The 21560-nt window shown below is 41.8% G+C and overlaps 1 protein-coding gene across 1 annotated transcript; it reads right to left on the bottom strand.

Annotated features, from left to right (window-relative positions):
• Window positions 1-1090: 1090 nt before the first annotated feature.
• Window positions 1091-16305, bottom strand: lrrc75ba (leucine rich repeat containing 75Ba). The gene is made up of 4 exons (XM_055050909.1): window positions 15602-16305; window positions 10785-10913; window positions 9110-9222; window positions 1091-4043 (listed from the first exon to the last, which is right to left on the bottom strand). Exons 1-4 carry the CDS (start codon window positions 15881-15883, stop codon window positions 3452-3454), a joined length of 1116 nt encoding a protein of 371 aa, XP_054906884.1. The 5' UTR covers window positions 15884-16305; the 3' UTR covers window positions 1091-3451.
• Between the last annotated feature and the right edge of the window lie 5255 nt (window positions 16306-21560).

Below are 21560 nucleotides of genomic sequence, written 5' to 3' on the forward strand. Positions count from 1 at the left end.
AATATTTATTTTCACATGCACAAATTAGATATATAAGATGGAACTGAATTTATGGAATTAACAAACAACTCCTGCAAAAGGCTTGAACACATTTGAGCTGTATGTCCTTCGTCTGGTCATCTAAAGCTAGGATTCCATCTAGTAGCTGAACAGTAACTAGCAGTTAGTAAAAGCAGGTATAGACAAACAATGGATGAATGTTGGGAGGAAGGATGTAGTAGCAAATGCTAAAGAGAGTCAAGGAGAACATACATTATATCAACATTGTATCATCTCTTTAAAACAAGAAGCTTTAGAAATAAACTTCTGGAGAATGACTTCTCAAAAATAAAGAGAACAACTAAGTTAGTCTGGGAGCAAATGCTTTGCTGGATCTGTGAAATGAGTTTTCCTCTACATATTAGAGGCAGTTCATAGTATGGGGTCTTTGACCAGTCTGAATTGTAATTCTGGACATCCAGCAGTGGAGAAGTTTCCTCAGTGAATCTGTGAAGCTCCGTCTGTGTCAGCTTAAAGGTCTACAGCTCTGCTTCAACAGCAGCACTGAGGAAATTGATATTTCACCGGTAACACAGAAATAAACCAATCCTGCAAAGGAAAGGTCAAATAACACAAACCTGGTGATTTCTCGGCGCGGGCTGTTGCCTTGTCACACGATATTTGGACCTTGGGAGGGGTTGTGACAGTCACACTGTGCCCTGACCTTATAGGAGCCACCTGTTGCAAATGCCACATTACCATGTCTGGGAGCACGAACAAAAGGCTGCCAGGAGAGGATCACGGTCTGGGCCTCACGCTCAGACCGCCGTGTCCTTCGCCAGCGAACGGCTGCAAGCTGAGGCGTTTCCTCGACAGCAAAAACACGTACAGCATCCCGGCTACGGGTCTGAAACCACACGGCCCAAACCCGGCTCCGTTAACAGGCTAATCTGGAGAAATCAATCAGCTGCTTGTTATACTTTTGTCTGTGAGCCACTGCATGTTCTGACTCAGCTGATAAAAACAGATCAGTAAATCATTTTAACCTGACTAGAAAAAAACAAAACAAAAAAAAAAAAGAATCACAACTAGATGTCACTTTTCAGTTTGGACAGGTTCTTTTATTGGCAGTCATTGAATGCATGAGACATATATACACAGAGCACAACTAGGAAAAGGTTTGACACTTACTGACTCATGAACATAAACCGCAGAGCGTTGCAAGATCATTTATGTACCTTGAACCTTTACGTGTAACGTTACAACCACAAATTTTAATGCATCTGACGGGTTTTAAGGTAATAAACAGAATTAAAAAATGAAAATCTGACAAATGTGACGTATGTTTATATGTAGCTGCCAGTTCTCAATGAGCGATGCAGGGAATGTAACAAACGTGTTGAGAATGGACAAAAAAATGGATGTCGATGGTCCCGAAGCCACCATGTGAAACATGGCAGTGGCAGTGTCATGATGTGGGAATAGTGAGCGACAGTAGCATGGAAAAGTGAAAAGAAGGACTTGAAACTGGTGGCAGTGGTTCATCTCTCTGCAGCCAGAGCTACAGTCGAATGGTTCAGATCCAAACACATTCATGTGAAAGTCCAGATCTAAATCTGATTCAGTGGAATATTGATGCTCACGGACACTCTTCTTCCAATCTGACTGAGTTTTATCTATTTTGTAGAGAAAAACAGGAAGGTGATAAAGAGACATGCACATAAGCTGTTGCATGTCACATCTTCATAAATCATGTTCTTTCCAGGTTTCTGTTGGTCTGACTCACAAACCCAAACAAAATCTAATACAGTTTGTGGATTTAAAGTGACAATATGTGAAAACGGACAAGCTGTATGAACACTTTTGCAAGGCGTAGCACGAACCAAGAGGAGGCAAGAGTTTAGTCTGGGAGGATTTAAGATCCCACATAAATATCCTCTCCTGGATAACATTTACAAAGCGACTCTCTGTTTTATTGCATTATCCCATAAAACATCATCCATTCAGTCCAACAGCAGGACTTTTTTGGGCTAAATTTTATTGTTCTTTGTCATTACGTACAATTAAATACAACTGCTGAATCAGACGAGACAAAACAACAACATTTAGACGTTTTAAACACACAAATAACACGTATTGAACACTTATTATATATATGGTGAGCTTGTTTTGATCCCGCTAACAATCATCATCTGCGTAGTTCGTACTGTCTGAATGTGGGACACTTTCAACTTCTGGCTTGTAAATACTCAGGTATGAACGACGTGCACAGAGTATACGCTGTGGAGGAAGTGTAACGCTGAAAAACACGACAGGGCCTTAAAGTGCATCGCAGTGTTCTGGTCATCCTGCAGTAGCATATGATGCTACTGCAGAAAGACTGGAACTGATAGATAACAGTCAAGGAAGTGCATCACAACACAGGGCCACTGATATATGGCGACGTAAAGTGGAAAGGACGACACCCGTGGAGACGGACGGCAGTAGGAAGAGCGGATTGGCCCTCCTTGCTCTGACTCAGAAGCCACCTCGGCTTCAGGAGCCATAAATGTGTCGAAAATACTGTGGCTATGACCTGACAGAGCGCAGTGATGTCAGCTTTAATGCGAATACAAAAACAACCGGAGACGCCTCTCCGTTGTCGAGTCCTACTCCTTGTCTTCTGAGACTGCTTTGTCCACTGAGGTGCACAAAAAATACAAAATAAAAACGACCCGTCGAAACACAGCAACTGTTTTGTCTTCTGTTCTCATTTCCATCTGCACATGGACATTCACGGGTGGACACTGGGAAAGGACAGGGGGAAAAAAAACCCGAAAAAAGTTGACCAAGCAGTTTTGCCAGCACCACGTGACGGGTCGCTGGTTGTATAGTCTGTTGAACTTGTGTCATAGCTTTTGTTGAGAGATTAACAGAGAACACAGAATGTGGAGCTAGGTCCTGTCGGACAGAGAGCGTCTCAGTCCTGGTAGAGAACCCGCGGTGGGCCGACAGATTCCAAAGCTCACTCTAGGTGTCCCTTCTCTCCTACGGGATGCGGCCCCTTCGTCCGACCAACTGATTTAAGTCTCCTGGGGATTGGCTCTCGACAGAGAGCGAGATGGAGCGATAGACGTGGATAAAAGGACAGAAAGAGAGAGAGAGAGAACTGGCACCTTGACTCCTCCAGCCACCCTCCAATGAAACCGCACCTTTTTCCCAAGAGCGCCATCCACCAACACAGTAAGTTTGCCGTCCAGGCCGTCGGTTTCTTCCTCGCCGTCTTACGTGGGTTAACTCAGAGATGGTAAAGATTAGCTTTAGTATCTGTGTTGGGACAATTAATTCGCAATGTGGGCACCAGGCTCCCCCATCGCCTGTGAAGGGTGACTTTGTCTCGTGGTGTGAGGGCAACAGGGTGAAAGAAGTAACAGAGTGCTGCGGGGCGTCATTTCAACCACAGCCGAAAGCTCTCCGGACGGGAAGCGGCCCATCACCTCTCACAGTAGTGAAGGGTAAAATGTTTAGAGAGCTGTTTCTCCCCCAAGCCCCACGACTCCAGCTCAAACCTGTCTCCCATGTCTTCCTCCTCCTCTTCCACTTCCTCCTCCTCGTAGTGGCTGGGCTCCTCGATGGAGGTCTCCAGGTGGTAGGAGTACGGCTGGCCCTCTGTGTATTCGTAGATGGTGGGCAGGCTGCTCTTCAGGCTGCAGCGGCGGCGCAGCGCCACCAGCAGCGGCTGGGGCATGGTGAAAATGTCCACGTTATTGCCCAGGTCGATCCAGGCCAGGCTGGAGAACATCTTGGGGTCCTTGAGCAGCTCGGTCAGGTCCTTGATGATGGCCAGCGTGAGGCGGTTGCCGTTGAGAGCCAGGGTGCTGAGTTTGGGCAGCAGGGCGAGGAGAGGCAGCAGCAGCCTCAAGTTGTCGTCCGTGAGCTCGGTGAAGCTGATGTCCACTGCCACCACGCTGTCCCTGTTGCTCTGGAGGTAGAAAGCCACTTGTCGGACGTCGCGGGTGGACAGGGGGATCCCAGACAGGTCCACGCTGTCGCTGGACAGCTTCTTCTGTAGAGTCGTCTTGAGACTGTGGAGGAGGAAACAAAAGGGACCTTTAAAGTCTTTGAACTTAAAAAGCGAACAAATCAAAATAGGAAAAGGATATTTAGCTTGGATTAAGGAAGGATTTCATTGCAAATTGTGTTTATTAGTAGTAATATTTTAACTTTAGAGTAAAAAGAAATGGAAGAAAACCAAATCTGTGATCATTCTTAATGGATGAGCAAATCTGTGTGGGAGTTTATGTATTGGTGAGTTAGTATTATAGTTATAATTTGTTAGTCGAATGTGTGAGGATATTTATTTATGAACATGCACAGAGGATAACGTGTATTGTTATAGTATCTTGATTTATGAATTGTACGTATTTTAATGTGTAGGTTTAATGATATGAATTTGGAGGTTCCAAGGCTATTTACATGAAAATAGACACAAAAACACATAGTCTTAATGTATTTTGATTTAGAAATGTCATGTATTTTAATAGAAATAGAAATGCTAAACCACTGAAGTTGCAAATAACTTGCAGCTATATGCTCTTGTCATATCCTCACAGACTTGTTCTCTTCTAAGTTTTGCATGCATTGTCTAATAAATGAAATGAAACAATGATGGAGGTTTTGACAGTTCTTAGTGAAATCTGGTAGCGGGTAAAGCAAAGTTACACTGACTCTAACAAAGGTTTATTTAACAAAATAATAATGACTTTGCCAGGAAGCGTTCTTGTAGCTTCTGACAAATGACTGACTCACACTTCTAAGATCTTTTTCAAAACACTGCATTAGTGGATTAGGGATGGTAGAGATGTGTGATAGAGCCTTGAAGAAATTTCTACAGAGCAAAGAACTGCGTGGAAAGCCGCATTTCCTGGCTGTTATATTCCATGAACTCATGATTTGCATGCCTGTTATAAATCCAGCGTGGTGGATGGAGTCTTAACGCGGTAAAAGGTCACAGTGAACGTTGGGAGCATCGTAATGACCGATGGGAAATGTTGAATTATCTAAACTGATATCAACATTGACACAATTATTACCACAATCACATTGTTTTCTAGGCTTTGTGACCCCGATATGCCATCTTTTAATCTCCAAAAATGATGATGCATTTTCATTCAGTGAAGTCATAACTGTGTTTTTTACATTTTTTTTTATTTAAAGAAACGTTTTAAATCAACTCAGCTCTGTTTTTCTGCATTGGATCGGTATCGACTCCTACTAAATCTCAGATATCGTATCAGAAGTGAAAGAAATGGATCGTGGATAGATGGATCTAACACGAGGCGGAGACTGAATCAGGAAGCACAAATAGTTCTCCACTCAAACACTCAGATACATTTCACCCTGAGTGAAGCTGTGTTCTACTTCTCCCTTGGTGATTTTAAGAAAAACATCTTCATCTGTCTCTTGAGACGTATGTTGCTCTGCTGTCTCCTTCACTGCAGACTCAGAATTACCAGCAGAGGTATAACACAATAGTCATTGATTAACATTACAGATAAAATCATATCCATTATTCATGACTCCACCCGGCTCGGCCTTTTGTTCTCCGTCGGCTTCATTTTGCAGGAGCCCGTCTCGGCTCGAAGTTGAGCTCTTTCTGAAATGGGCTGTGATTCTGCAGCGGTGTCAGAGTGAATTAGAGCATCCTCCGCTGCATGGCGACTTACAGTTTCGTCCTCAGCTGTACCTGTCACTTCTGATGCTTTGAAGTGTTTTTTTTTTTCCGTCATATTGAAAATAGTCACGCCCTCAGCAGTCATTGCATAAGGAGTCTCCATAAAGATGGAGGAAAACCTGGATGTAGAGCAGGCAAGGTGAGAGGGACCCGAACAGCTGGTGTCATATTTGTCAGGCTAGCTGTATCTCTTATCAGTCTTGTTTTGGCCCTCGTTACCTTTTATATGACAGAAGCGTAAAACCCTAATAGGCATGGAGACAGGTTTCTCTTGAGGTGTGAATAGCTTGGATCACACAGCTCTTAGATCGATTCCTCTTTCTGCACCCAGGAAGCAAAGAAATGGTTTTCTGAGGCGATCTATCTGGAAACATTTTTTTGAAGGATGATCATACCAGAAATATGCTTCAGCATATTTCACTAAGGCTGAAGCGACTAATGCTTCAGCATTAGTCGCTCCAAATCGGGTAATTCCTAGGTAACCCTAATGCCAGACAGAATGTTTTATTTTAAGTTACCTATGAATCCATGTGAACTTTGAGATCAAGTTTAGAAAGACCCAGAGCAAAGTGCACAAACAAAACAACTTCCACCAAATCTACAAGGTGGGATACCATTCATAATTCAAATCCAACACTATGGTCTAGTGACAGATGTTTGTTAAAATTATTAAATCAAATTTACATTTTAAAAGTTTTTTTTTTTTTGCTAACAGCCTGCGAGCCTCCAGTGGGTCATTAGTCTCCATAAGTTTGAATTCTGCATGAAATTGCTGCAATGAATTATTCAAATATTAATTTTCAAATTGTTTCTGGTAGCAAAGTCAGTAAAACTTTATGTGAAAAAGAATTTTAATAACATCCAATTTTCTAAGAGTTTATTTTTTTACCCCTCGGCTCAACTCTGAATGAATATTGCATTATTGGCACCATTTTGTCTTTTCTCCTCTGCTGACGTTTTTATGCAGTCATAATTTTTTTTACAGTTTCCATGTCAAATAGTCTCAAGCAGTAGGTTATCAGGCTTTCCAAGGTTTTTCTATGTTTTTTTTCATCATATCATCTAAATTTGTTTAAAAACTACATTGCGGGTTAGTCCTGTTAGTGAATGTCTAGTGTTTATGACCAAGCTGCAAAGAGGCTAAATCAAAGAAGCACAATGTCACTTTGTGGGAAATATGCTGCTTTCAGGAATGTCTGAACGTCAGAATCTAATTTTCTTGGTTAAAAGATGAAGCCATCACTAAATTGTAATTAACGGTTGAATGAGTTTATATTACCTGTTGCTAATAATCTAACTTTTGCTGGTCAACACCCAGTGGGCATTTTGAGGAGTTTTACTTTTTTACTTTCAGAAGACTAAACAAAAAGCTTATTCGGATTCCAGCCCTTTCAACACAGAAACAGACAACTGGAAGACTACGAAGTGGAAAAATGAGAGCTTCTTATGATGCTCTCATTTTAATTTCACAGTAAACACAAACACTCAGTGACGTATTCAAAACATGACCTGAGGAAACTCATTAATTTAAGCTCAGCTGAACATAGCAAGCGCTTTGGCAGGAAGAGAGAAAAATGCTTCATAAGATAGATAAGATAAATAGTGTCTTATTTGAACTGAATAATAAATATTTATCAACGCACCAGGAAAATCATATCACATTTTTTGTTTTTGTTGGAGAAACTCTAATCTGCTTCAGCATCCTGCTGTGTGGAGCTACAAGCAAATCACCATCAGCTGTGCTTCATCATCCCGCTATCATCCAGCAGTAGCTCTGAACATTAGTCGCTCCAAATGCTCAGAATTAACAGAATCCTGTTAATCTATCTAATTAGTTTGTTTGAGTTTGGACTTCCTGTTTTTCCTTTTCTCGATTAATAGCTTAATTAGAGCAAAGACCCAGAGCTGAAGCCCAGTCAGATATCAACGATGGCAGGGCTTCCAGTGAGACGCCAACACAGTTACTGGTTTTGACAAATCATAATTATGAAAAGTGTGGCAGCCTTTCTTTACAAAACAGCCCAGATTTGTCTGAGTCATTCTCACACATGGATCCATATTCTTATAAACTCTCTGACGTTTTAGTCCCTGCTAAAGAAAAGCGTCCCCACAGCATGATGCTGCCGCCACAATGGAGCTCAGCGTAATGTAAGGCTGAAACGATTAACCGTTTTATTGGTGATTAATCTAATTTAATAATCGATTAGTTGCTAACAGTAGCACAAAGATACAGAAAAGGCATTTTGTCAAAAGAACAACCCAGTCAGAGCCGAAATTAAACCAAAACAGTACAAAAAAAATATCAAACATATTTAACATGTTAATTTACTTATTCAAAAAGGAATTAAAATAATCAAACAGAAGAGTTGATCACTGTGAAAAGTGTAAGACTGATGTGCAGTGTTAGTTTTAATGTGTTTAATTTTGCCGCAGTCTGAGCAGAAAGCAGCTGGAGACACATTTGCTCAGATTAGCTTTTAATTAGTTCTATTTTGTTTCATGTCACATGTATTTTGTTTTATCTCTCCTTCTGACTTGAGAAACGTGCTACATAAATAAAGTTTACTCTACTTTTGAGCTGGTGAACGACATGGCTTTTGTCTACTCCACGTTTTACCACACAACTATGAACTTTGAGGCTGCAGTGTGACAAACTGAAGACGTGTTTTCTCTCACAGATGTGAAGCCTTCACTCGGGCGGAGTTGGGGACAAAGCGAACAGCAGGCTGTCCTTGTCTCGTCTCTTCAGCTCTGACAGATTTTTGTTCTCAAAGGCAGCAGCAGGTGAAGCTGTCAGACCTCCACCCTAGCATCCTCTCTATTAGTATTCTGTTTTAGGGCGGATTTCAGTCTTAATGATTTGTGTTGCTGCTGCTGTCTCCGCCTGCATCAGCCCATCCCTCTGCAGATTTATGAAGCTCCCAACATGACTAAGTGAAAAGCAAAAAAGCTGTCAGCTGAAGAATAGTTGCCATCTAATGTATTTACAGTCTCAAAGACGCTGTGGGTGTCAGATTAATCTTTGATCCTTTTCATTTTTTCGGGATGAATTAAAGCACGGCTCACGCAGATCGACAGCTGGCTCTATGATCCTGTTGATGCTCAACTGACTCATAATGAAGCTGTCAGATATCACAAAGCTCATATTGTCTTCGTTTTCTCTTTTATGACATGAACGCCTACTTTTAGTGTCTGCAAAAGCATCTACAAAAGAATTGCGACGGTTTTTGTTCCAAACGGGATTGGGAGTCACTCCGTAATGAAAATCGACATTTTGTGGAATAACTCAGGTTTGCATGAGCGGAAGGGGACAGATTCAAAGAGATATCAGCGCCGGCTGAGGGCACCGAGCGCCACTCTCTGTTGTGCAGATCTGCAGATTAGTTACAGACTGGATGTCTGGACACGAGGGCTTACCAGGCCTGGGATTTCCGCCTGGACATGCTCTGCCTCAGCCACTTTGAGTGCGGGGTCAGGTGGTAGATCAGCTGCCTGCAAATCTTATCAGAAGACTTTATGGTGTCCGCATCCTACAAAAAGAAGAGACAGGAATAAAAAAAAAAACAAAAAAAACAAAGGAGGAAGTTGAAGCAGTGAGAGGAGAAACAAGCGTTGGATTTATCAATGCAAAAACTTCCATTCATTTCCAAAAACGCGTCGCGCGTTATCTTTCACATGAAAAGGAAGGGGAACAAAATAAGGTCCAGCTTTATCCTCGACGCCTTGAGCGAGTGCACAACAAAACCCAATTTAGCCGCCTCGTTGGAGCAAGAAAATCTAATCACATGTAGAGGAGAGAAACACAGGAAGCGTGGCGCGGAGGAGAAATTAAACACAGCTGCGGGTGAAAGCTGCAGAATTTAGGTTAATATCAGTTCAGGAGACACTGGAGGCCACATCCACAGGCACATCTGGGGAGGATGATGAGAAACAACTGTGAAATGGATCCATCTTTCATTGCAGAAGCATAATCTCATGCTGCAAAACTTTGAACAATACAACCTTTAATTTCAGTGCAATCATCGAGTCATGAAAAAAAAAACATCCCTTGTCGAGGAACTGCAGTTTTTAAAATGCGTGGCCCAATATTTGGTAGCTTTGAAATAAATTGAACAGGAACATCTTTTAGTTTCACCTTAAGCTTTGAAGTTGATCAGTTTTTAGGAATTGTGGCAGCCTTTCTTTACAAAACAGTGTAAAGAAAGGCTGTAAAGTGTCAAAATTGTGTCATGAAGTTTCTCTTCTTCAATAAAAAACACGTGACTTTTTGTTTCTGTTGGATAACTGCGGGAAATATTGGGGTCACCGAGTCTCCATGACAGCCGTTGGACTCTGTTTACAAGCCAGCTGGTTGTTTTGGAGTGATGTCATAAACGGGCCTTCCCGTCCAACCATCAGGAAGGAAAACATGGGGTCATCTGCTTGAGACTGAATCAGCTCAGATGAGACAAAGGCTGAGCCTTGACACACACTGTGTGCTATGAATACTGAAATCTAGGTTATGAATAATGACATTTGATTGTGTTTTAAAGTTGCAGCACAAAATTTTTATACAAAACACATTATAAAATATTTATTTTCGGATTGATTATGTTGTGACAGCATAATATGAATCGGCCAATTTATGAAAAGATTAGCCAATTCTCCTTGTGCTACTATTGCCATGAGTAGAAATGGCCTCTGCCTCTAATCCAACCCTGTAAAATATTAAAGCAGATGACGAAGCGCTGTCCTACTGTTGAAATAAGTTTGTTCAAACACAGCCAGCAGGAATATTTTTCATCACTGAGTAAATGCACTCAAATTAAAAGGCTGCATTTTTAAAATGATTAACTGTGAGTTTCATTTTCTTTCCTTGCGGCTTGATGCTTTCAACTTTTCCTGTGTTCATGGATTGCTCTAGTTTTGGGTTTGAAAAAAACAAACAAACATACACATCAAAGAGAGTAACCCATGGTGCACAGCAAGCAGAAATGCAACATCTGTCTGCAGGAAAAACCACCAGCCTCAGATTGGATTGTTTCTGCAGCCGAAGAACCAATCATTAATAAAGTAAATGTCTCGTGTCGCGGCGCACACGGGGCTTACTGACCTTCTTGGGACACTGCATCTCTCGAGCCAAGCTGAGCAGCAGTTCGTGTGAGATAGGGTCCACCAGATTGAGGAAGGCGGCGTTTTTGTACAAGATGTCATTCAGCGAGGCTCCCTCCAAACCCAGGTCCTAGCGAAGAAGACGAGATAAGAGAAATGAGGAACAACACGACGACAGCAAAAACGTGACCGGACCAAAGCAGGTCATGACTAACACTCCCAACGCTTGGCCTGGCTACGGGGTGAAAGGAGCGGGATGGAAATAGGTGCCTTCTGGGTCGGGGAGGGGAGAGGAAAAAAGGAGAGCTTTCCTTTAAATATTCATTAAAAGAGACAAAGAGTTTTTCATCTACAGTGGGCAGTGAGATCTGGGACGGCGTGTCAGCAGGAATGTTACCCAAAGACAGCACTAAAAATATCGCTAGTCAGAAGTAGGGCTGGGCATTTATCGTATCGTTTATTGTTTACCAGATGTTTAAAACAAAAAAAAAAAGGATCAATAATTATTGATATCGACCAATATGAAACGCTGATATCACGATATATTTTTCAGCCATGAGGTCAAGCTGTGCAGGTGTTCTAAGGAACCGTAATTTCAAATGGGAAGGTTTTTCAAGAGTAGTACTCCTTCTTGTGGGACTATAATTGAGTCATAGATTTAGAGTCATCTAATAAAGAAGTAATGAACAGTTCTTATTGTCACTTTTACAACATATTGTGATAAAACTAAAAAGTCCATGTCACTCACTCCTAATCAGAATGCTACGCTCACTCATAATTCGCACAAACTCGTAACAATTTGAGTCTTTCAATTCTTTTTTCAGGTTGGATTAAAAAAAAACCCAAACAAACAATGCAACCGCCGTAAATCTGACTTTATATGGGACCAAATCCCCCTCTTTCACGGTTTTATCAACATGTCCACGACGTTGTGCTGCTTTAATGAGAAAATAAAGCCTTCGAGGTCATCCATGCAGCATGCACATACGTGCACAAAAGCATCTGCATAGATATTCTGCCCAGCGCATTCGGCATGGATTATAACAGACAGTCTGAGTGGGCGGCTGGCAAGCTCCCCTTTTTTAACAAGGGCAACAGTAAACACAGACTGAATCCAAAGCGGAGAAGAAGAAGCTGCTGCCCGTCTGAGAAGAAAGGTATAAAAATACACCCCCCCTCCTCCATCTGTCCGTGTTTAGACACGGATCAATTGTCATTTGCAAAGCGTGACATGATGGAACAAATCCTTTCTGCATCTGCAGGCAACACTCAGATCTGTTTCCTTCCTGGAGCAGAGCGAACACTTCTGAGAGCAAAATCTGTCATAAATCCACTGAAAAGCATCACAGTGTAGAGATAAGTAATAATAATAAAAAAGGAACAGATAATGAAGAGAGAATAAGGCTGCATGTGTGTCCCATATGTCGCATGAAGGCCAGCCAGTTTCTCTTCTTCTTGTCTTAATTAAGGAGGTGCCATTTTTCTCCCCCTTCCTCTGTATGGAGACTTCAGAGTAATTAACACAGTATTCAGCAGCTGAAACGCAGACCCAAACAAACGAGATCCCCCAGGAGATGCTGCTAGATCTGGATGCGCCTACTTACATTTTAATGCAACATGTCATAGCAGGTGAGAAAAGCCTTTAAAAACAAACGTCTAATTAAGATCTGCACATGTTCACTCTGCGTCACTGGGTGCTGCCTATTCCATGTCACAAGTGGAAACGGCTGAAATATGCAGCAATTAACATCAAATGTAAAAAGAAAAAAATAATAAAAAGAACTATGTGTATTTTACAGGTTTGTAGGGTTGTTAAGTGAGAAAGCTGCTTTTTTTCTTTCAAAATAAAAGTGTGTTGTGGATTTGAAGCCTGAAAATCAAATGCCAAGAAGATCTCTGAGAATATTAGCGAACGGAAAGAATCACAAAGTCTAAGAAACACGGCAGACAGAGCCTGGGGGAAGTTGTGGAAATGTTTAAAGGCGGCATTATTTCACAGAACAATCTCCTTAACTTTGGAGATTTCACAGGAGGTGGAAATCCATCGTCAGAAAGTTGAGAGAGAACAGCACAAAGGGAAACTAAAAACCAAGTAATATGGACGTAAAATTGTGTCATGAAGACTTTCTGGCCTATATTATTATAAATGTAATGATACATCATCTCCAGAGCTACAACTTATCGTCGAATAAGACTATTTCAGTACACCAGTTGCACTAAGTAGCACACTTGTATCTTTAAGTAATAAATAATAACTGCATTCAGTCATGTGTTTCAAATGTATTGACAATTAAAGATGATGGTAAAAAAGACAAAGTTCAAACAGCAAAAGTATTAAAAGTAGAGTCAGATTCTGGGGGTTGCAAACACCACTGGCTCAGTTTTTATTACTCTTACAGTTTACTGTATATTTTTATAATTTTCTGCCAGTGATCATCAACAATGACATAAATGCCCATTTGTATTTCAAAACCTGCCACCTGAGCTGGCAGGCTGGGGTAGGAGAGCATTAACCAGAGACACAAAGGCCTGCGGTAACTTTGCAGTGACCCACATGGTGGTGGCGGCATCATGCTGCGGGGATGCTTTTTGCAACAAAAAAAATGTGATTCTAAATGTGCAACAACAAGACCTACAGCTTACACAAATGCACACCACACTTTTCAGACTTGTATTTGCAAAAACCATTTCTCTCCACTCACTGATTAAGTGCTAATCTATCAAATAAAATACACTTATGTTTGTATTTGAAACATCACAAAATGTGAAGAAGTCCAAGAGGCATTTAAGGGTAAAATGCTCACATGCAGAATAAACAAAGAAAGTCTATGCTGCAGAGGCAAGGGCAGCACTTAATGTTTTTCTTTTTTCCTAATATTACTTCTGTGACCTTATTCTTTGTAGTAAAGAGTAAATATAACCTTTAAAGAAGCATTTGTTTTTCTGTCGAGGTAAACAAAGCCTGCAGGCATGGCTTAAATTGTTGCAGCGGAGGGAGATAGCCATTAAATGTGGGGAAGCGATAAAGAGGGCATGTAGCCGTAATGGCAGCATTAGAACAGCCTGAGGAGAGACACGAGTCTGCCTATAGAAGAGGAAACAAAGACGTGGACGCACGGGGGTCGGCGTGCGCGTGCAAATATCCAGAGCCCATCAGCCGGGGAGAGAAAAATTAAATTAGAGGAAACGCAGCGACACACACCCGCACACGCACACACACACACACGGTGTGCGGCTTGACCGACTATCCTTTTGAATCTCATGTCAACGCGCTGCGCATCTCACCGCTCTGAGTCACGAGAAACGGCGTGTCACAGGTATGCTGCACGGAGAGCGGCCTACTTTACATGCAAATGACGCGGCAGAGAGGGGAGGGGAAAGAAACAGTGATGGTCAAAACCGCACAAAGAGGCCAGGGTGGAGGTGAGTTGGGGTCAAAGGTCAATGGGATCAGGAATCAAAGCCCAGCCTGAATGACGGCCTCATATGTAGTTCAAACAAAATATAAAACATGGTCTAGTAGGTTTCACAACAGAAAAAAAGATAAAATATTTCCACTGCATATTGATTGTGATACTTTTAATACTTTTAGTTCTCATATTTTTTTTATGCAACAGAGAATGTGTCAAAATATCGACTAAACTCCAGTTAAATTTAGTCTTTGATGCACAGAAGGTCTTAGTTTTTTGCTCTTTTGCTGTTCATGGTGCAACACTAGGAGTAAATGAAACTGGTTAATTGGTTGGCTGTTTCCTCTGGTAACTAGCCTGCAGTCTGCTGTTTTACCAACATGTAGTTTGAGAATATTTGTTTTAAAACAGCATTATCACAACTACCTGGGTGGATGGCTTCCATGTCATGACTGTCAATGTTTTTCCTCACTGGGAATGTTTCCAAACAGCCAAATACACGTTTCATCCAGCTGACCGGCAGCAAGGAAAGTATGGGAAATAACGGCTAAAAATAGTCTAAGCTAAAGTGAGATGGATAACAAAGAGAAACAAGGAAAAAAGAAAACAACCAATGATCAAAACTACAAATACAGGAATAAAAACAAAACCCAAAACAACCTAAGACTCAGGCAAAAGTAGATCCCACGTTACTAATGCAACTAAATCTAGCACCACATTTTCATGGGATTGTTATCAGACAGCTGATTTATTGACCCAGATTTCCTGAAACCGATCGCATCCATACAGGTCTGAACATCAGCCCCCATCCTCTTTTACTCTGTGGCTAAAGAGCGCTGACTGACAGACCGGCCCACCAGGTCGCCCGGTTGACAATAGTCGCCCCACTGTTATCAACTCTGTCACTTTATTTACCAGCTTTGCAGACCAAATGTTAGCACTGGTCAAAATTATACAGCACTTGGCATGTCATGCTTTTTAAAAATGGGTAATCGGCCAGAAAACTGCAATCGGTGCGCCCCCAGATTGGACTCCATGAATGAAGATTTAAGAATAGCAGAAACTTTTGAAGATATTGATAGACTTTGATTCCAGAGCTTAATGTGCATTTCTATTTTAAATTAGGACGTTGATTATCTAATGCACCTGTATTTCTTGTCGTCTTTCTTAGTTGAATGTCCTTCATCTACTCCAACTCTCTAACATGAGTGCAGCACACTAATAATAATTTGACCAAATCTGTCCCCGTCCTTCCCCCAATTGCCCATCCCCTTTACAAAGTTTCTGGAAGCGGCCCTGGCATGCACGAGACTAAAACATGCTAACATCAGCCCCTCATCTGTTGCCCCTTAACGAGAAGGGGACGCATGGTGTCGAGGGCGCCTGACCCCTCCGTCCCCTCCTTTACCTTCCGCAGCAGCTTCAGCACGTCGGTCGCCTGCTCGATCCTGCGCTCGCGCAGCAGCTTCTGGATCTCCTTGATCCACGCCACCCTCCTCATGTAGGGGCTGTGGTTGGCCCTGCGCAGCATCCCGGGCAGCTTGTCCGACTTCAGCATCAGAGCAAACAGAAAGTCCCCGCCGCCCCGGCCGCCCCTGTCCGCCTCCCCGGCGCCGTCCTGCAGTCGGCGCCGCTTCTTGGAGAAATTCTCGTCATCCAGGCTGCTCTGTCGGCTCAGTCTGGAGCCCATGGCGAGGCGCGCGAGGTCGCTGTGCGCGCGCAGGCGGCGTCGCTCTTTCTACGAGGAAGGGATGCGGCTGCGGCGGTGTTACCAGAAGGACAAACACATGAGACGGCCCCGGTTCCGACGCTCCTCGGTGTGTCCCGGTAAACTCGCAGAGCTTCGGCAAAACCAGATAAACACAGAGCGGCGTTTCACGCGTCCGGCCCAGAGATGCTCGCTCGGCTACGTGCGGTACGTGTGGTGCCTGGGATAATGAGGAGCCCGGACTGCTTCATCCTCCCCTGCTGTTTGGGTTCGTGTAACGTGGGGCATCTGACCAATCAGAGCGCGTGCAGCCCCGCCGAGCATCTCTTTGAAGTACGACTGTAAAAAACGCGAGAAACGCGACAATCAACAACGAGCAAAAGTTGGAGTTGTTTTTAAGATTTACAAGGTTTTTTTTTTAACATGTTGGCAGCAGAATTTGTGAGTGTGTGTGTGTGGGGGGGGGGGGGGGGGGAGGCAGGGGGGGGGAGGGGAATACGCAGAGAAAAAGAAAAAATAAACGATGACGTTCAATAAATAAAAAAACATTTTTGAAGAAATATTGTTGGTTCCTCTCGTTTTGTGCAGACAATCCAAAATGTATGGAGCTAAATTGGTAATATACTTTCCTCAAAAGTGGAAAAAATAAATAAAGAAAAGAAAATCTGTATCTTGAGAGAAAAAAAAAACAAATAATAATAATAAAAACACTGAATCTGAAAAGTAATTTTAAACATTTAGTTTCAAATTTTTATTTTCAGTTTCAAAATAATTTTTCAATGTTTTTTTTTTTCTTTTGAACAAACTTTATGGCCCCAATTTAGCTCCTTATGAATTGTATTATTGCTGCTGGTGCATGCATCACTTTGGGCTTTTAAACTGATCACAGAACCGTCCTTTGCATTCACTGGTGTATTAAAAACCAACAATTTTATTTTGGAAAATATCTGAGCTTTATTTATTTAAATTAACAATCCTTTTTTTATGCTAGTTTTAATTGTATTGGAACTGTTTTCTCCTTTTGCATTTATTCAACCTGTGTACTATGATGGCTTTTATTTTGAAAAGTATTTGTAAACTTTATTTTGAAAGCCCCAAATAATTATTTGTTAAAGCTATTTGAGCTCTATTAAACTGACACTGGTAGCAATATAATTTCTATATTCATGCTCTTTTTACACAACAGCAGCAGCTTTAGTTTTAGACCTTTCATTGTTTTCTTAGTTGCAGTGACGCCTCTGGTGGACTTTCTACAAACATCTTTTTTATTTTTTGAAGGTATGGTTGCTAGGTGATTCCAATCTTTTTCTAAAAAGCAGGTTTAAAATCACACAGGATATAAAGATCTGAACCTACAGTTGCTGCTAACTGTAGATGGTTTCGAGAAAAGTTTCGAAACCATTGAATGGCAGAAAAATCTGGTGCTTATTTATTGTGTGTGTATTTTGTTTATAATACTACTAAAGTCGCAATTTGTTCAAACTTTTACATTTTCAATTTGGATAAATAACAGAGTTATTCATCTGCGTGTGGCCGCTGGGCCTCCCCCTCGATGGTGTCACCCATCCGGCCTCCAGAAGAGCTAAAAGCACATATTATTACCAGCTGTTGAAACAAGCTCTGCGTTCTCCGACTGGCCATTAGATAAGTAGAGATTTCCCTTTTTATCCCCCCAGTTGTCACTTTGCTTTTATACAAGCTGTCAGATCCAGTTTGCTTCTGTCAGTGCTCTTTCTTTGAGGATCTTCCCTGCCCCAGTTTTTTGCAGTCACTCTGTGGATCAGTATCTGTTTCCAGGGGCCCACTCTGAAAGGGGGAGTGATGTCCCAGTGGGGGGCTTCAAACTACAAAGTTTGAAGCTATCAGTAATTTCTCCCGCCCCTCCAGCCTGATTCTATTTGTAGCTCCAATCCTTGTGGCTTAAAGCACTTTGATCCTGATTTGACCTTATTTTCTTCTCTGATTCCAGCTCACCGTTTTTGGTGATCTGCTCTCCAACACCTGTTTCTCCTCCCCAAACATCCCCTGTTGCTCACCTTCCTCAAAGCTGTATTTCTACAATGGGTCCTTTCTATAATGCTATTTCTCACCACCAACAGATCTACAATTCTGCAATATTTATCAGACGCTCCTGTCCTTTCCTCTTCATGTATCATCGTTGCTTTTTCTCATGAGATTCGGGTTTTGCTTTCCTAATAAATCAGTCCAGACATGGGTCCACAGGATGTGAGTGTCAAAAACGATTTTAATCACAACGCATTCAGTAAAAACTCTTAGTAACGTTTTCCTTTCTCGTCTTCCAGGGGAAAGCCCTCTAGTGGCGGAATGAAGTATTACAAAAACAATCAATTTGATGACGAAGTCTCTTTAAGAAACTGGTTTTCCTTCTATCTACAGCTAGAGAATTTCTACTTGTGCAAAAATACTTGAATAATTCACATTATAGTGAAATTGCAAGATCTGTAATATGAACGTTATCTAGTTAAAACATAAAGGCAGCAACATCCTAATGATATCAATATATAATTATATTATATATATCATTATATTATATATAATATGTATCATAGTAACATTGATTACTGCGCTGATAGTTAGTTCGTTTGCAGTTTCTATTTACTGTTGATTGCTAATTCAGCAATGTAACTAGGCAGACAGCTACATTAACACATTTTAATGAAAAGAATTAAAATCATTTTTCATGTGAGAAATTACACATTTGCCAATCAAAAAGCTGAAATGAGCAGGTTATTTTAGTTGAGCTATCTGCTGATATTTGCATAACTTCTGTCACAGTGATGGTATTGGAAAAGACCTGAATTTATCTTGCAAGTGAACAGAACATGAGCCTTCATTCAGCCTGCTGACTGGCAGTGATCAGCAGCTGGTAGGAAAAGGAGAGCGCTGTGTCATTCTGCTCAGTCCAACACTTTATCACTTCTGATAAGAACAGGAGCAAGAACATATTAACAATTTTTAATTAGAGCTTTATAAGCCTTCCTGACTGCGTGGCCTGAGAAACCTAATGCGTACTCTCCAACACATTTACACAAAATCAATACCTGACAAATGTTTTTAATCAGACAAGTCCATCTGAAAATCCTAATTGCACAGCATTTGATCAAAAACAGCTTCGAAGCACATTGTATCAACGCGACCTGATGACGTCTCCTGAATTGTATCGGTTAGAGTTGAACATAAATCTCGCACCGCTGCAGAAACGACACACATTTCTCTCAGTAGAGACGTCTTTGTGTGCGCTGGCTGACATGCCGCCCCGTTTTCAGCGGTTCTCCTTCGGCTTCAGTATCTAAACCCATTAGGGTGTCGGGTAGAAAACATGAGCATGCGGTAATGACATTTCGAAAGGACAACAGAAGAAATCAGGTTTGTAAAGAGAGCACACAGCTCATGCAGAATAACGGGACAACTGGAGGCAGGGAAGCATTCACGTCTCAGTTGCTTATATGGATTTGGATGCTGATAATGAGCACGATGACCTCAATTTGACTCTTTTGTGTTCTGCACATGATATGGCCAACATATTACAGTAAAGCAATATCACTAAAGAAAGACAGTATTTTGGAAATAAAAACCTTTCTAGGGTCCAATTCAGCTACTTGCTGTAACTGATGGACGCATGCCCGACGCTTTTATGACCTATAGCTCATGAATGTGTGGGTTAACTAGCAGTGGATCCACCACTGAATGGTTTAGACAACACAAAACAAAGGTTTTGGGGTGGCCTATTCAAAGTCGGAAGCATGAATCTGATTGAGATGTGGTAGCGTGATATTAAACTGGCTGTTCATTCTCAAAAACAAGCCAGAGTTGCTGTACTAAAACAATTTTGCATTCACACTTCCTCCACAGCAAGGTGAGAGACTCACTTATTGATTTCACTCTGATGCCTGATGGGAGTTTTGGTCCTCAGGGACAATCTGTTATGAACTGCAGGAGGCGTTTGCTTTCGTGGTTGGTTCGGACAGCTTTTTAAATTAAATAAATCCTCATTTGAAACTTGCATTCAGTGTTTTACTCTGGTTCTTTTTGTCTAGTTTAATAATATAAAATATTTAAAACAAAAAAAATAATAATAATAATGGAAGAAACCTGTAGCACCTGCTTCACAGCTATATCTGTACATATGTTGCCGCATTATGACATCTTGTTGTGATAATGCGGTTTCAAAACCCAGCCGCTCATCACTGCCGGGTACATAAAACACAGGCGACATAACAACAGAGATCCTGTCATTAGCAGCCCAGCAGCTGACCATGAAAACACGTGACATCATCACCTTCTTCCTCCGCGTCCCAGCTGTTCGTGTTGCTGCGGCCGGTGATTAGATTTTGCTGCCGCACGTACAGGAACAGAAGATCCACCTTTTGCTGCTGTTGTGCAAAAACAAACTGGGGCAAATCATGGCGGGAAGAGAGACAGAGAGAGAGAGGAAGCGCATCCTTCCCAGTTAATCCTAAGGAAAACCTCCAGCTGTCAGCGTCTAGATGGGGGATAAAAACGTGTAGATGTTCAATCATCCAGAGACAATCACGTGCGAGAATACTTAAGGAAAGCTTCTGTGGCCTGCTGCAGCAGTGCACAGTAACGTGATTGTCCTCTTTTGTAATAATTCAGCTGTGACTGCTGACTAAACATCGCCGCTTCGGGTGGTTTTGAGCCCGGGAGACGCAGAACAAGATGGATGTGATTCGATTTAGAGGCGATCCGCAGCAGGACAGGAACAAGTAATGCAGGCCAGCAGCAGGGCCGTGCAGCTAGAACAGCTGACGGGCAATGGGGTGTGGTGACGGTATTCACACCACATGTTGTTTTACATTTAGTCAAGCTTTAAACTCTATGATTCCTCAGCACAGGGTTGAAAAGTGCTTATGTGAGGACTGGGAGAACGAGGACGCAGGATTCCCCCCAAAAATCTTCACAAATAAAAGCTTGGAAAGTATTTTTATTAATCCTCCTTGAGTCAGTAATATGTTGGATTTAGTTCTGGACTTTGCCTGGGCCCTGGCTGTATTTTTGGTTTCATGAACCTTCACCCCTGTCTTGTATATTTCGAGACCTCTGGCAAGTTTTCTTCCAGGTTTATCTTCCCACCAACTCACAGAGTTGGTGGGAAGATAAAAAAGGGATTTTATATTCGGGGATGGTACGTTTAGAGACGTGCAGTGTCAGCTTTCTGGAACACATTGTTTTACATTTAGACCAAAATGTTCAGTTTTCCTCTCTTCAGAGCTTCTTCTTCTTCAAATGTTTGTGGTGTTCTTTACATCGCAAACTGAAAACAGGACTTCTTCAGGTTTTCCTCCAGCAAAATTCCAGAAAGGGTTAATTGGAGAAGTGTGTGAATAATAGTTGTCTTGACAAGACAACTTCTCTCAACTGTGAGAATTCAGATTTTTGTAAAAATAAATAAACAACAGAAACACACAAGCTAATAAGCTATTTCAGCAACATAAAAAAAGAGTGAGGCTGTAGCATCACAAAGTGCAAACAGGAAGGTTTTTGCTTATAGACGCTGTGTGAGTGGCTGAACGAACACATGGAGATCGCCAATCGCAGAATGCAGAGTCAGGACTTTAAATAGATCGCTCTCACCTTCTCGTTGGCAGGCCGTGGCAGACTGACAGCAAAGTGAAAT

The sequence above is a fragment of the Poeciliopsis prolifica genome, unplaced genomic scaffold (assembly GCF_027474105.1).
Source record: "Poeciliopsis prolifica strain line A6 unplaced genomic scaffold, Auburn_PproV2 SCAFFOLD031, whole genome shotgun sequence".
Lineage (NCBI taxonomy): Eukaryota > Metazoa > Chordata > Actinopteri > Cyprinodontiformes > Poeciliidae > Poeciliopsis > Poeciliopsis prolifica.

Bases quoted from the DNA above. Each gene is read 5' to 3' on its own strand.
- lrrc75ba (XM_055050909.1), bottom strand. From the start codon at position 15,883: ATGGGCTCCAGACTGAGCCGACAGAGCAGCCTGGATGACGAGAATTTC. The intron at 10,914-15,601 runs GTAAAGGAGGGG...CTTCTTCGCTAG, and splicing joins TGCTGAAGCTGCTGCGGAAG to GACCTGGGTTTGGAGGGAGC. The intron at 4,044-9,109 runs GTAAGCCCTCGT...CCTCCTCCACAG, and splicing joins AGGCGGAAATCCCAGGCCTG to TCTCAAGACGACTCTACAGA.